Source organism: Cervus canadensis, chromosome 15 (assembly GCF_019320065.1).
Source record: "Cervus canadensis isolate Bull #8, Minnesota chromosome 15, ASM1932006v1, whole genome shotgun sequence".
Lineage (NCBI taxonomy): Eukaryota > Metazoa > Chordata > Mammalia > Artiodactyla > Cervidae > Cervus > Cervus canadensis.
The window spans coordinates 51,501,769-51,517,383 of NC_057400.1; the positions used below are offsets into that span (position 1 = coordinate 51,501,769).

The 15,615-nt window shown below is 41.8% G+C and overlaps 1 protein-coding gene across 3 annotated transcripts in view; it reads left to right on the top strand.

Annotated features, from left to right (window-relative positions):
• The first annotated feature begins 1,096 nt into the window (after positions 1-1,096).
• The window catches only part of METAP1D (methionyl aminopeptidase type 1D, mitochondrial), a 71,289-nt gene continuing 56,770 nt past the window's right edge, over positions 1,097-15,615 (top strand). For 2 of the 3 annotated variants that reach the window (XR_006273171.1, XR_006273170.1), the window contains exon 1: positions 1,099-1,165. Coding sequence is in view for 1 of the 3 variants with exons in the window: in XM_043487937.1 (XP_043343872.1) it covers positions 1,126-1,165 (40 nt within the window). In the remaining 2 variants the exon portion in view is untranslated. Of the gene's footprint in view, positions 1,166-15,615 lie in introns of all 3 variants that reach the window. The other variant, XM_043487937.1, reaches the window with a different exon arrangement.

A 15,615-nucleotide genomic window follows, 5' to 3' on the forward strand; every position in this document is an offset into this window, starting at 1 on the left:
AGGAAGGGGATTTATGCTTTAAAAAAAAAAAATCATTTTTGAACTGTCTGGGTTTTTCACTGTGTAGTTAAATTACATTCTTAAACGTTAATTAGGTGACATCACGCACGTTCACCAAGAATCCTTATCAGTCTTCACTGCATTTGGAAACTGTTACATTCTTGGTTTGACTGTGTTCATGCAGAGTTCAATTTCTTCACCAGACATTCCTTTATTCCTTGAATATCAGGTTCTTCGCTGGGTACCAAGATGAATAATACCTGCTCTGCGACAGCATGGAAATCTGCCCCAGAATGCAGACAAGAATAGTGAATTTGTCAAAAATGGACACCGTCATCACTAGGGATCCATCAGCTCCCTCACTTGGTTCATAATTGGCCTTCCGAAGGCTTCATCTTTTGGCAGCACAATTAGCAGACATCATCCTCTCATTCTTAAAAGTCACATTTAGGATTAAGACTCCAGTTAATACCACTGAGCTGGAGGTGTCCTCGGGGAAAGAGAAGTCCCCTGAATATACCCACTGTGGAACCCAGAATAGATTTTGCAGCTGCACACAGATCCTGTCTTGTCTGTTGTCTCTGCTGAGTAATGTAGATTCTGGGACAGCCAAGGGGGCAGGCAGCTGGTGACTTTGAACCAAATTTTACCTTTCAGCTGAATCCAGGGAAAAATATGCAACAAAGTGGCAGACGATGCAAAGTGCTATGTTGAACGCTAGATTGTGCTTTATTTTTTTCCTCCCAACTTCATGTTTCCATGCACCAAAATGTTGATGCTACAAATATTGGATACCACGCTTACCTGACAGGCTTCTTCCATCCCACCTGGGCGCGGGGGCTCAGAGAGAGTGCGCGAACCGCTGCTGCAGCCCGCCTCTCGTGGCGGGAGCGGGCTCGGCCGGCCGCGGGATCCCCTACTGGCCCGGGTGTCCGAGCCGCTCCGCCGCCAGAGCTCCCGCAGTCAGCCCCCGGCGCGCACGCGCGCTCCCCTCCGGCGGCCTCGGCGCCTCTGGTTTTTGGCAGGGCGGCGAGTGGAAGGCTCGGACGGGCGGGGCGGGGCGGGGCGGGGCCGGGCGGGGCGGGGCGAGGTGCGAGAGTTTGTGGCCACGTGACCGACGCCAACATGGCGGCGCCCAGCGGCTTCCACCTGTTCGTCCGCAGAGGTAAGTTCCTAGAGGTACGCGAGGGTTCTCTTCGTCACTCACTTGCAACGCAGTCGGGTTCAAAGGGATACACGTCCGCGATCAGACATCTCGGCGTACCAGATTGTGCTTTCGGTCCTGCGGACATATGCAGGCACATGTTACCACTTGTCACAGAAACAGATCCGCGTGTGTTCGTCACTTGCCTAGATCACGTCACTGCGTGGCATCTATTTGCAGTCCCTCATTGAGATTTATGGGACATTATCTGAAGTTTTCTTCGCTCACGTCAGCTGTGTGATTGGTGCAGCAAACTTATTTATTCCGGCTCTACAGTAACGGAAATGCTCTTAGATACCCAGTTGCCGCAGAGAAAGCAACTTGTATCTATTGGCATTATCCAACACGTCTTTGGGGGAAACTTGCAAAATGTGATTATTCTCTTCCACTGTCATAAGAAGAGGAGACATTATGTCAAATAGGTGTCATTCTGTTATTCTTGTGTGGTGGTTTAGTCGCTTAGTCATGTCCGACTCTGGGCGACCCCATTGACTTTAGCGCGCCAGGCTCTTCTATTCAAGGGATTCTCCAGGCAAGAATACTGGAGTGCGTTGCCATGTCCTTCTCTAGGGGATCTTTCCGATCCAGGGATCGAACCTGGGTCTCCTGCACTGCAGGCGGATGCTTTACTGACTGAGCCACCAGGGAAGCCCTTGTGTAAAGTGGTGAAATTTTAGTAAATGTGCAGATAGTTTTGCAGATAAATCTTTGTTGGATTTGAACTGGTTTCTGAATCTTTGTTGGAAAGAATTGGAAAGTTTTTTCAAAACTGGGGGAGGAAGGAAATTAGAATATTTTGAAGAACAATTTAGGTGTCAGGACACCTAAACAACAGTCTTGTGAGGCAAACATTACTTTCACGGCAAATAGCTACCATTTTTAAGTGTCTTTTATATGTTAATACGTAATACCGTGTTAAGCACCTTACATGTGCTAACTACTTTTTTTGGGGGGGGGCGGGGCGGGGTGCCGCTTGTGGGATGTTAGTTTCTGCACCGCGGCGGAGAGGAGAACTCCAGTCCCTGGCATTGGGAGTCTTAACTACTGAACTCAATGAGTTAGGCATTATGTTTGCTGATGAGAAAAGTGAGACAAAGAGGTTAAGTAATAAGACCACGATTGCACAGATTGTAAGAGGCAAAATGGGTATTTGAATATGACTCTGATTTTTTTTTTGAATGACTGATTTTTTTTTTTTTTATTATGACTCTGATTTTTGTTTTAAGGGTTCATTCCTCTTCCCTGCATGGCATCGTCTCTTCACAGAAATCAGTGTGCAAAGCAGAAAATCAGAGACAGGGCAAATATGATGAGTGTGTGTGAAAAGTAAAGAGAAACATGTTTTTAGAGAAGAAGGAGGTTGGTAGGAGGATAGACCTGTCTCTTTTGTGTGTTAGTGGAGTAAGGAACCACAGGGAGATTGGAGGTGAGAGATGTGTAAAGGGATGGTGATGTAGGTCGTGATTTGGACCAGTTGGATGGGAGAGTGGAAACCTATGTGAGAGTACAGCCTTGTGAAAAGAGCACCAATTTACACCTCTTAAGATCTGGGCTCCAATCCAAACTCTATTTACTAATCAAGTTACTTTTTGTTTCCTCTTTTGACAAGAACTAATGGTGTTTAGACCTTTTTTAGGAACTGCAGGTAATGGTGAAGAGGATCTGGGCAGATAGTCAAGGTAGAGGAAGAGCCAGAACACACACATGCACACACGTGTATTATATGCACACACATATATGTATGCATGTATACAGAATCTCTTTGCAGATTATAGAAATAAGATATTCATCGTTTTTCTCACTTATGATTTTGACAAATGATGGTTCAGACAGTCTTGGGAAAAGCTCTTACAGAAAAAACTGTAGTAATGCTTCCCACTACACCCCACAAGAGGGTTATCTTCTGACTAGAAGTGGGGGATCTTCTGACTAGAAGAGGGAGGAAAATATGTCATCAGGAAGAAGTCTGGTGATGGGGAGAGGCCCCTTTATGGACTATTCATAACTAGATTTACGTTGCAGACAGGTTGTCCTGTACCACCTACTCTCCACCCCTCAGGGTTGAAAATGAAGGGTAAATTTATTGAGTCCTCTCTCCTCTTTCTTTCTCCTTTTCACCCCTTTAGATTGATGTAAATTAATCCACTCTAAGTCTTTGTGCCAGAATTTATCATCAGCATCTGTTTGTACATTTCCCTCCTGGAAAGTGGGAAGAAGAGACTTTTTAACCGCATAAGAAGGGCATAAGGGCTCAAGGCCCGAGGCTCGGCCACACTGGTTCTCTTCTGTCATGAGCTAAGGGATGGATTAAAACTATGAGTAGTGACATTGGAAGGGGGAAGGACATATTAATGTCTTGGAACATAGAGAGAAGGTAACAAGCCCTTTAGGGATGGAACTGTTCCTGATATTAACACTATCAATAAATCCCAGATCACAGTGCAGAATCCCTGGGTCCCAGGAACTTTCTGTTTAATCTCACTCCCACCTCCCACTTTATTAGAATCTTTGTTCCAGCTCCCAAAGCTTCTACATAAGAGTCTTACATTGCACGGTGAGTATGGGAAGGAAAAGTATGGGGCAGGCAAAGAAGGAGGCATATTCTCTCTTTTACACTCGTGTTCCTTTTATGAGCCAGTCTCTCCTGGCTTGCACCCTGTTTCTCTGATTTTCCCGGACTTTCACTAGGCTTTTCTTCTACTTCTAGGTGTATAAATATAGTGTTCTCTAAGATTCTGTTCTAAGCCCTCATCCCTGTTTCCTCTCCTGGTTGTCAGCAATCATGTTTACCCACCTCAAATGACTGCCAAATCTATACAATTAAAAAAAAAAAATCAGCAGAATATCCCCTAGAACCGAACACCAGGCCTTAATGCCCACTCTCTGTTAGGCATCTTTTCCCGATGTCTCACAGGTCCCTTAAGTTCAACAGGTTCAACATGGAAGTGAATATTTTTCTCCACATCTTCTGCTCCTCCATATATATGCTCTATCTCCATTAATGACATCACCATCCAGGCACTACCTAAGTATAAGCATTTAAGTTCTTTTGGTCCTTGCCACTGCCTTCAGCATCTATGTTCAGTGAGTCAGTAAATCCCATTTCTTGGATGCCTCCAGCTTTTTCACAGTCTGGGTACAAGTCTTTACCGTCCCTTGTAATTAGTTTCCACCTTTGTCTTCTTCCCTACACTGTCTTTCTAGAATTCAGGTCTGATTATGATGCTTCCCTACTTAAAAAAAACAAAAATAAAACAAACAAAAACCCCCTGAGAACTCTTCATTGCTGGTCTAAAGTCTGAATCTCTTAGGATCAAAGGATAACTCCATCTCAGCCTGGCCTCAGTTTACCTTTTCAGCCTCATCTCCTGCCAGTTTCCTAAACTCATATCTGCTAAGGTTTGCCATTGTGTACCTCCTTAATTGCTTTGCCTGCAGTGTCCTTTATTCACCCAGCAAATCATTCATCCTTCAAGGCCACACTTAAATGCCATCTCTCCTTTGAAGCTGTCTTTGCTTCTGCCCAGGCTGAGCTAACCCAGTCTGCTTCAATAGCACTCAGGGCATGCCTTTATCACAACACTTATTACCCTCAATCAGCGTATGTACACTTATCTGAAAAGTGTTTTACACCTCCATCTCTCCTGTTAGAATGGGAGCTTCTTAGTGACAAGAATCTTATCTTCTTCATCTCTGTGTTCCCAAAATGTGGCATACAATATATGTACATAGTAAGTACACAGTTCCATAACTGAATGAAAGACCTTTCAGAATGACCTCCTGTAGAAATATTTATGCACAAAAGTTATATGGTAGGCCTAAAGATTAATTTATCTCAAAACATCAGTTTTTGTCATATGACTGGTGTAGATAGTGACTTTGTTCCCTGCCCACCCCTTTGATGTTCCATCTCCCTCCAAGATTATTTTAAGGCAGTTTTACTTCTGTATACCTTTTTGGGCAACTGTGAGAATTTTGTTCCATGGAATTTGAGTTGTGAGTCAGACTTATTAGAGATGATTAGAAAAAAGAAGTTGGGGGCTCCTCTGGTGGCTCAGTGGTAAAGAATCTGCCTGACAATGCAGGTCAAGTTCGATCCCTTTCCCAGGAAGATCCCACATGCCAGAGAAACTTAGCTGGATTTTTCCACAGCTAAACAAGGCTCACCTGTGACCTGAACACTACATGTCTAGCACTTAGAAAACAGCTTTGAAAACGTGTCCAGACAACCCATCACACAATTATACACCGCAGCTCTACTTGTAACAGCTTAAAAAAAAAAGAAAAAAGAAGTTGGGAAAGGGGAAGGGAAGACATCTGAAAGAGAAGTGCTTGAGGTGTAAGCAGTGTAGTCAGAGGAGAGATGAAGAAAGCTTATGGAAGTAAACCCGTGGAGCAAGCTGAAGCCAGTGAGACGAGAGGGGACAGACTGTAAGTCCAGCAGAAAGTCTAAGAGAGGCACAGTTAGTGGGTATGTGAAATAGTTTGGCTGTGTGGCGATGTGTATCGAGGTGTAAGGTATGCATACTTTTTAGCTAACAATTCTGCTTTTAGGAGTTTATCTTGAGAGAACAATAGGATGAGTGTACCAACATGGATGAATAAGAATGTAACTTTATATTAATAGTGATTGGGAAATATTCACCAGAATCTGAATCTGAAATGGCTTGGTAAGAGAATGACCAAATAAATTATGGTTCATGCATGCAATGGGGTGCTATGCAGTCATTAAAAAAGATGATGCAGATGTACTGTAGACTGAAATATTCATGGGTATATATGGAGGAGAAAAGCCTGGGTATAGAACAGTAAATCCTACTTACATCGAGTTTGTATTTTCCCTTCCTTATATATATACGTGCCCAAAGAGATATCTAGGATGATGTTCACCCAAGTGTTCATAGCAGTTATTTCCAAATGGTGAGATTGGACTGATTTTTACTTTATGCTTGATGTGTTTGAATTTTACATATTGAAAAGATAACATTTTTATTTTCCAAAGCTGTTGTTTAAACTGTATAAAAGAAAAAAACCAAACAAATACAGAAGATAGCAAATGTTTGAATGGGACCAGATCCAAGGGGAAAATGTCTTTTACTGTGCATATTCTCTGCAACAAAGCAAAATGTCTATGTAAATTATAATATAGAAAAGGAACACCTTTACAATTTCCATGATCAAAGAATGATAACTGGTAATTACTTATATATACTATAGTTTAAGATACATTTAAAGCTATTAATATTTTATCATGCTTTTTTAAACAAATACGCAAAATAGTTACAAGTGCTTTTGTTTATTTGTGACTCTAAGGCCATAGATTTCTTTCATTAAGAATTTTCTTATGATAGTGATTTTTCAAAAATTTAGCCCCCAGATAGCAGAGGGCTATTTTACCTCAGAAATTAGGTACTTTAAACTTTTGTCAACGACCTGAGATCCTTACCATTTTGTATAGCTACTGCATTAAAATGTATCCTTAGTTTCACCAAACCAACTTAGAATTAAACTTTTGGGATGTAGCCCATGGGTGATTTGGAAAATACATTAATTTAAATACATTAAATTATTAATAAGGAGCTTCCTGTGACTTAAACTCTATGTGGATAACCAGAGAATGGAGATGGGTTTTTGCTATATGATGTTTTTTAACAAATAGCTTTCAACTCTGTTATGGCTTGTTACTACATAAATTAAAGCATGCTTAATTAACAATCAAATCATGGCCCCAAAGTCCCTAAAGTCAGACTTGTCCCTCAAGTCATATATGCTCTTATGTCTTCCCTCTGCCTGAGATAGCTTTCTTTCACAAAGTTCCTGTCTCCTGTTGAAATTATGAATTATAATACATAGTATAGAACACGTAGACTCTCAATGATACTTACTGTGATGTCATTAACCAGAAAAAGATGTTGACCTGTATTATGGACAATAATAATATTCATAACATATGTTATTTGGAGAATACAAGTTATAGAGTATTTTAATGCGATCTCATTTTGTGAAATCAAATACTGATATTCCCATGTGTGTCAAAGTGTGTAACAGAGAGAGAGAGAGAGGTGGGGTGAGGAAGATGGAATTCACCTAAATAAATATTCACAGTTTATGAAATGCTCACTTTCTCTAAGCACTGGGAATCTTTGAAAATGCAGAGTGGATGCTATATATCTCCATGAATTTGGCAAAGATGGGAGGAGGGTAATATGTATGCACAGTTTCATTTGAACATCATCTTTTTTGCAGTTAAAACAGTTTTTTCTTGTAGAGATTGGTTTTCTTTTTTAGCTTTTGAATGTGCAGAATTTTAAACATACAGAAAAGTAGAGAAATCCATACATACCCATCACCTAGTTACAATAGTCATCAGTTTATGGCGCTTGTTTCATCTTTTTCCCCAACCACTTCGCTTCCCCAAGCTGGGTTATTTTGAAGCACATTTCAGATATATAATTTCATCTGTAGATTCTTCATTATGTAACTCTAAAAGCCAGGAATCTTTAAAATTTTCTTCATATATTGTACTTAACAGTTCTAGAATTTACATTTGGTTCTTTGCTTATACTTTACATTTCTTGGTTGAGGTTTCCCAGCTGTTTACTCATGTCTATCTTTTCCTTTAAGTACTTGTACATACATATTTATAATGGCTGTTTTAAAGTCCTTATCTGTCAATCTGTCATCTGGACAATCTCAGGATCTGTTCTGTTTTATTGACTGCTTTTTTTCCTTGGCCGTGGGTCACATTTTTCTATTCTTTGTATGTTATCTAATATATAATTATATATATGACATAATGAATAATAACATTGTGGAGATTATGTTGCTCTTCCAGGCTTGGTTTTCTTCTTTGGTTGAGTGGATCTGTTTTGTTTTCCTCTAAGTCCTAGAGTGTGGCCCTTACTCTAGGACTTTGCAGAGTTCAATAGAGTTTTTCTATAAAGGACTAGGTAGTAAATATCTTAGACTTTTGTGGACCCTGTGGTCTCTTATTGCAACAACTCAAGTCTGCTAATATAGTACAAAGGCAGCCTAGACAGTGTGTAAACAAATGAACATAGCTTATGTTCCATTAAAATTTTACTTACAAAAAAAGACAGTGAGTTGGGTTGGCTCCCAGGTTTTAATTCACTCACCTTTGCTCTGCTTCTGCGTGGTTCTTACTCCCGAGGTCTCAGCTGATCTTTCTGGTTCCAGTTGAATGCCTGTGGGCCTTAGTGAGGTCTTTCTACTCTGGTTGGGCTAAGACTTCAACTTCTTCCAGGCCTGCAACCTCTGGAACCTTTATTCAGCTCTCAGCCTGCAGCAGCCTTACTGTCTGGTAGACCCTGTTCCTCTCTGTTTTCCAGAACCCTCAGTACCCTGCCTCGCAAATTCCAGCTGCTTCACAACCAACCCTCTGCTCTCTAATGAAGCAGCAAGGGGCTGTGCTTGGCTAGGGCGCCATTTCCCAGTGCCATATTTGGGATGGTTTCCCCAGGCAGAACACTGCAGCCCAGCTGGACTCACCTTGTGTATTTGTTTACCCTCAAGGTTCTCTGTCTTACATTGTTCAACAGCCAGTGCCAAAAAAATAGCCCCTTCACATTTTGTCTAGTTGTTTAAGGCAGGAAGAAATTCTAGTACCAGTTATGCCACATAGCCACATTGACATGAAGAAGATGTCAATTTGTTTTATTCAGTAAGTTTATTTTCCCTTTTTTTTTTTTTCATGAAATTTATTTGTTGAAGCAACTGGTTAATCTGTCTGCCCTAATGGGGCTTTCCACATTCTGCATTTTGCTGATTGTATGAATATATCCAGTGGGGTCATTTAAAATGTTCCTCTAGGGACTTCCCTGGTGGTCCAGTGGTTAAGACTCCACACTTGCAATGCAGACTGTGGATTGATTTGACTCCTGGTCAGGGAACTAAGATCCCTCATGCCTTGCTATACATCTGAAACCAGACTATTTCCCTCAGAGTAAAAGCCACAGTCCTTATAATGTCCTATAAGGCCCTACTCATACTACTTAACACTTTCTAACACTTACTTACTTATATAACTTACTTATTTGTCATGTTATTTTTTGCCTACCTCCTCAACTAGAACATAAGTTCAGGAAAAGAGTTTTTGTTTTGTTTCTGATGTAGCCCAAGTACCTAAAACAATGCCTGGCACATAATAAGCATTCAGTAAAGATTTCTTGAATGAATCAGAGAAAAGTGTCTGGTTAATAGTGATACAATAAAATTATTAATAATGAATCTTTGAGTCAAATAACATGTTAAAATACATAAAGCAAGAGCTGTTAAAAATAAAAGGAAAAGTGGATAAAAACCACAATCGTAATAGGAAACTTTAACATGCCTCTAATTTGACAATTTAAGTAGACATAATAAGGTTGGATTTCAGAATGTTATTATTAGTAAATTTGATTTAATATTAAATTTGATACTTTGATTAGGATTCTTTTTACAAATTTACATGAAATAGGGCAAAGGATAGTAAGCTAGCCACTAAAAGCCTTAACAAGTGCTAGAAAGAAAAATTATACATTCTGCATTCTCTGATCATGAAGCAGTAATGCACAGATTAACGAAGAAAGAGAATTGCCTCAAGTGTTGTGGAAACACAGAAGGAACCTAGATAGCGGGGGATATGTCCTTTACAGTGTACTGGCCTTGGAATACACAGTTCTTGTCCTCCATGAGTTCACAGTCCTTGGTGTAAATAAATGGAAATAAATTTTACAACAGAGTAAAAAGAATACACAGATAGAGGTGAGCAAACGGTGCAATGGGATCATCCAGTAGCGACTAAGGAACCTTCACCTTCACAGAGAAGGTAAGGACTAGGCTGAGTCCTGCTGAGCCAGGAGGGCCTGGTCAGAGGAAGGAGTCACGAAACAGGGAGGCCCCTCGTCCCAAGGCAGAGGTGGAGTGAGAGCCTGTCTAACTTTGGGGAGTTCTGCTGCTCTGATGCAGCAGGCAGGCAGGGTGAGAACTGGGGAGCAGCCAGCTGGAGCTGCTCCTTTTGACAGTAGCGTGTACAGGATTGGGGGGCCATCCGAACAGGACAGCTGAGGCGTGTGTGTGAAAAGGGAGAGAGATCCCAGACTCCTGCTCCCTTAGTGTTGGAGGGATGATGGATGAACATGTAGATAGATGTTCATCTGGAAGAGGGGACAGAAAATTGAAGAAGCTCCTTGTCCCTCAATTACTTCAGTTTCTTTCTGTACATTTTTGCTGAGATTAGAGATGAAATGAGGTAGGGGATTGGGAAATAGGAGGAGAAAAATAACAAGAGATAATAGAAGGATTGCCCAGCAGTGTTGAGATCCAAGTGAAATTAGAGACCGTGTATCTGCAGTGGCCCCATTCATTGTCACTGTGTGATTTTCTCCCAATGGGCATCATCCTGTGTGTATAAAAGAGTGAAAGTAGATAGTTGGATTGATGGAATTTTCCAGATGGCTGCACTGGAAGGACTAGGGAGTAAGAGAAAAGGGGAATGGGGGATTAGCAAGAGGGGGATTGAATTGGTGAATCCTAGAGTCTAGTCTAAGCTGGCTATTTCCCAAGGGCAAGGACCTTGTCTATTTTGTTTGTTTTGGGGCTCATTATTATACAGTGAATAATCTATAGAGTATAGAAGTAAAAAGGGAAGAGGCTGATAATTGGGGGGGGGGTGGGGGAAGGAGTTGTCCTAAGGTGAGAATTTCCTGCAAGAGCAAGGAACAGATAGTAGGATGAGGAGTGAGGGAACTAGAAAGTTCAGTGGTAGTAGTCTTTTGAACTGGGTCAGATGGTTTTTAATTTAATTGGAGAAGGAAGTCTAATACATATGATAACCAAAACAGTATGATAGTTTTATTTTTTCAGTCTTTACAAAATTCTCTTAATGGAAAAAATTTCAGCTCCCTGGAATATTGTAAAGGGCACCTAGAAAAGATTGCTCAAAAAGATAAAAAATTGGGGGAAGATAGAATTATGAAGTTGCCTATGAAATGGCAGAAGATAGTGGAAAAAAACGGTGAATTTGTTCAATGAAGTTTCGGTGGAAAAAAAAAACAAAAAACAAAAAAACAAACCAGTATGAGAGTGCTCTGGAACTAAGAGAGAAGAAAGATAATTAAGGGCTGGAGTGATCTCTTCACAGAACTGGGCCTTGAAGGATGAGTAAGGTGGTTGGCAGAAAGGTGGAGGGGTGGAGGAGGGTCATCCTAAGCAGGTAAGACAGAGCATTTATGGAGAAAGCATGTGAATAGTCAAAACCTATTCAGAGGGTTCTGGAATGGAGGGTTTGTCTGGAGCTGAGAGTTTGCATAAGAGAGTTATAGGAGAGGCAGATTGATAACAGAAGTTAGGACCAGATGATGGAGACCCTGAAGGTCAGCTTAGGGTTTATCTATAGGCAACAGAGACTGATGAAAGTTTTTGACAAATAAGTGAAATGGTGTCTCTGTTTCAACCTGACACTGTTTAATTCTGTTTAACACTGTTTAATTTAAACTAACCTGTTTAATTCAGGTGGTACCCTGAATGCACTGATGCGTGAAAACTATCGCATCAGTTGGGAGATATTGGCAGAAACAAAGTGATGGGGCCTGAATTTGTGCATTGATGCAGGATGGAAAGGAAGAGATGGATGCAAGAGAAATGGTACAGAGAAGGAGGAATCAGGACCTGGTGGTTGGAAAGGGGACCTGAGGAAGGAGAGGAGCTGTCAAAGCATTAAAGAAGGAGTTGGTGCAAACAGAGAACCTAGTGAGGAAAAGAGGCTCAGGAGGGAATTTCAGGATGACTCAGTAAGGGTCAGTGAAACTGACCACTTGGAAATCTTAGTGACACAGATCAAAATTTTAGCAGTGGAAGGAGAGATGAAAAGTGATGGAAGTGGCTGCAGACAAGGGTGGGGATTCTTGGGTTCTTTTTTAAAATAGCATCTTTATTGCAGTATAATTCACAGATTTTGAAATTAAAGGATGCTTGCTCCTTGGAAGAAAAGTTATGACCAACCTAGACAGCATATTAAAAAGTAGAGACATTACTTTGCCAACAAAGGTCCGTCTAGTCAAAGCTGTGATTCTTCCAGTAGTCATGTATAGATGTGAGAGTTGGACTATAATGAAAGCTGAGCGCCGAAGAATTAATGCTTTTGAACTGTGGTATTGGAGAAGACTCTTGAGAGCCCCTTGGACTGCAAGGAGATCCAACCAGTCCATCCTAAAGGAAATCAGTCCTGGGTGTTCATTGGAAGTCCTGATGCTGAAGCTGAAACTCCAATACTTTGACCACCTGATGCGAAGAACTGACTTGTTGGAAAAGACCCTGATGCTGGGAAAGATTGAAGGCAGGAGGAGAAGGGGACGACAGAGGATGAGATGGTTGGATGGCATCACCAACTCAATGGACATGAGTTTGAGTAAACTCTGGGATTCGGTGATGGACAGGGAGGCCTGGCATGCTGCAGTTCATGGGGTGGCAAAAAGTCGGACACGACTGAGCGACTGAACTGAACTGAATTCACAGATTATACAGTTCACACCTACTTAAAGTGTACAATTCAGTGGTATTTAGTGTACTCAGAGCTGTGTAGCCACTGCCACCATCAATTTTACATTTTCATCACCCCTGAAACAAACCTTTTGCATGTGTACTAAGTTGCTTCAGTTGTGTCCAACTCTTTGTGACCCTGCAGACAGTAGCCCACCAGGCTCCTCTGTCCATGGGATTCTCCAGGCAAGAATGCCAGAGTGGGTTGCCTTGCCCTCCTCCAGGGGATCTTCCTGACCTAAGGGATCGAGGATGTCTCTTAGATCTCCTGCGTTGGCAGGTGAGCTCTTTTCCACTAGCACCACCTGGACAGCTGTGAAACAAACTTCTTACCCATTAACAGTTACTCCCCAGGCCCCCTATCCTCACCAGCCCTAGGTAACGACTCATCTGCTTTCTGGCTCTATAGATTTTCTGTTCTGGACATTGGAAGTAAGTGGAACCACACAATGTGTGGTCTTCTATGACTGGCTTCTTTCACTTAGGACTATATTTTCAAGGTTTATCCATGTTAAAGTATGTATCAGTACTTCATCCCTTTTTTTTTGCCAAATAATATCCCCTTCAGTAGGGTATCACATTTCCTTTACTTGCTGGACGTCTGGGTTACATCCATTTTTCGACTCTTGCAAATGGTGCTTCTGTGGACATTGGTGTGCAAGTTTTGTGTGGACATACATTTTGTTTTTGACATAGAGGCCCTGGCTATGTTTAGAAGCAGAGGGAAGGGCGGCAAATGGTAAGGAATGAGGACCACTGGAAATCCTGGAGAGCAGGGGGCTTCCTAGAGAGAGGGAGGACCTGAAAGAGGTGGAAAGGAATGGAAAGAAGAGAAGGGGGAAATGTCCCCTTGGAAGTGGTGAGAGTGTCTCTATTTCTACAGCAGGAGTGAGGAACAAGTGGGGATTGCTTTTTCTAGGAATAAAAATACTTTGAAAATATACTTTCCAATTATAAAAGTAATACAAAGAAGGCTGTATAAACAAAGGCCAAGAACATGGGGTGTCAAATCAGGCTCCTTAGGTTCAATCCTGCTGCTGCTACTTACTAGTTAGTGACCATCTTGTCTACCACACAGTTCTTAATAGTAAGCCCTTCATAACTACAGTTGGCTCTTGAACCACACAGATTTGAACTGCACAAGTCCACTTATACATGAATTTTTTTTTTTTTTATAGTAGGTACCACAGAGCTACACAGTCTGCAGATACCATTTATTCACAGATGTTCTCCTGCGAGGAGGATCAGCACCCTTGAACCCAGGTTGTTCAATGGTCAACTGTATTCATAGTGGAAGTATTAAGCTACTATAAAAATGCATAAAGAAGAGGGAATTCCCTGGCAGTTCTGTGGTAAGGACTCATTGTTTTCATCTGAGAGGCCTGGAATCAATCCCTGGTTGGGGAACTAAGATCCCACAAGCTGTGTGGCATGGCCAAAATCCAAAAAGTATAAAGAAGAAAGTAAAAAGTCAATCCAGTCCACTGTTTAGCTAGAATTGGCATTTCTAAAGGGTTTTTCCCCCCTAAGGAGGGGTACTAGTAATAGAACCATGATTTCTAAAAATTCCATCCACATCCAAGAGAAAGCTTATTAATTACTGAAACATTAATTTAGGAAAATTAACTTTTGAGGTCCTTTTGTCTCTCACATTTGGATTCTATTTATCACACTTGTTTATCCTTCTGCTCAGCCTTGTGATGATTCTGAATTTGGGGCATCACATACCCTGTCTCTGTCATCAGTAAGATTATGATTTTCCTATAAGACCAAGTAGAAATAGGTCACGGATGAAAAGAACACCCTCACCGCACTCCCCGCCAACTGGCTGGTGCATGCAGCTGAAAACCAGCCCCTCTAAGAATTGATGTTACAAAAGGCAGCTCCTCTCTGTCGTCTTCTGTCGTTTCTCTTCTACTTTATGCTCTGTGAATAGCAGCTGTTCAGGGCATTGCCAGGCGAGCACAGGGGTGTTGCAATCAGAAATGCGAGGGAGCGACACAGCAGGAGAAGGCTGGGGCGGAGGGAGGTGTGATCTGCAGATCCAGCGAGTAAGTGGGAGACACGGCAGACAGATAGCAGCACGATGGCCCATGGGGAAGCATGTGAAGGATGATCAGTTACCTGATCCTTTTTTTTAAGAAAAAGGAAGTCTCTTTCACCAGCAGAGAAAAACCACAGCTGCCGAGGAGAGTCTTGTAAAGTCTCTTAGGTGGATTGGAACCTTGTGCTAGCTTCTTTTATAAGGGTCAGATTAACTTTCTAATATTGTCTTCTACTTTAATGTTATTGCTTTAATCATTAGACTACCACCAATTCCTTCAGGCAATAGGAAGTGATTGAAGATTTAATGAGATTCGTATTGCTTGTCCTCAAATGTTGATGACTTCCTGCATCCATATTAATCATTCCTGACCTTGATCTTCAGTTCCTTCCCAGAACAGATTCTCGTTAAGCATGCCTAGTGGATCCCACAGTGTTCGCCCGACGCCTGGTTTGTTTCCAAAAGTACGTTAACTCTGATGTTCAGTGTACATCAGATTTTTCAGTACCCTTGCCTGCTTTGTCTTCTAGTTCTTACCATTAATATGATGATAAATCTGGAAAATTTAGGGGCAGAAAAATCAGCAACTCTGAACAGGGGGTTTAGCCTAGTTTAGAAGATTGTTCTGTTCAGCAGACCTTGAACATGCCTTAATTGGTTGTCTAGGTCAGGATGTCCAACTGGCAACTCTCAGACCCCATCCAGGCCACAGAGCGTTTCTGGGTGTCTGAAGTGTGTGCGCTCCGGCTGGCGAGCAGCAGGACTCGGCCTTTGTCCCCTGTTCTGGCGGCCCCAGCCTTTAGTTCAGGCCCACCCCCTCCTGCCACGG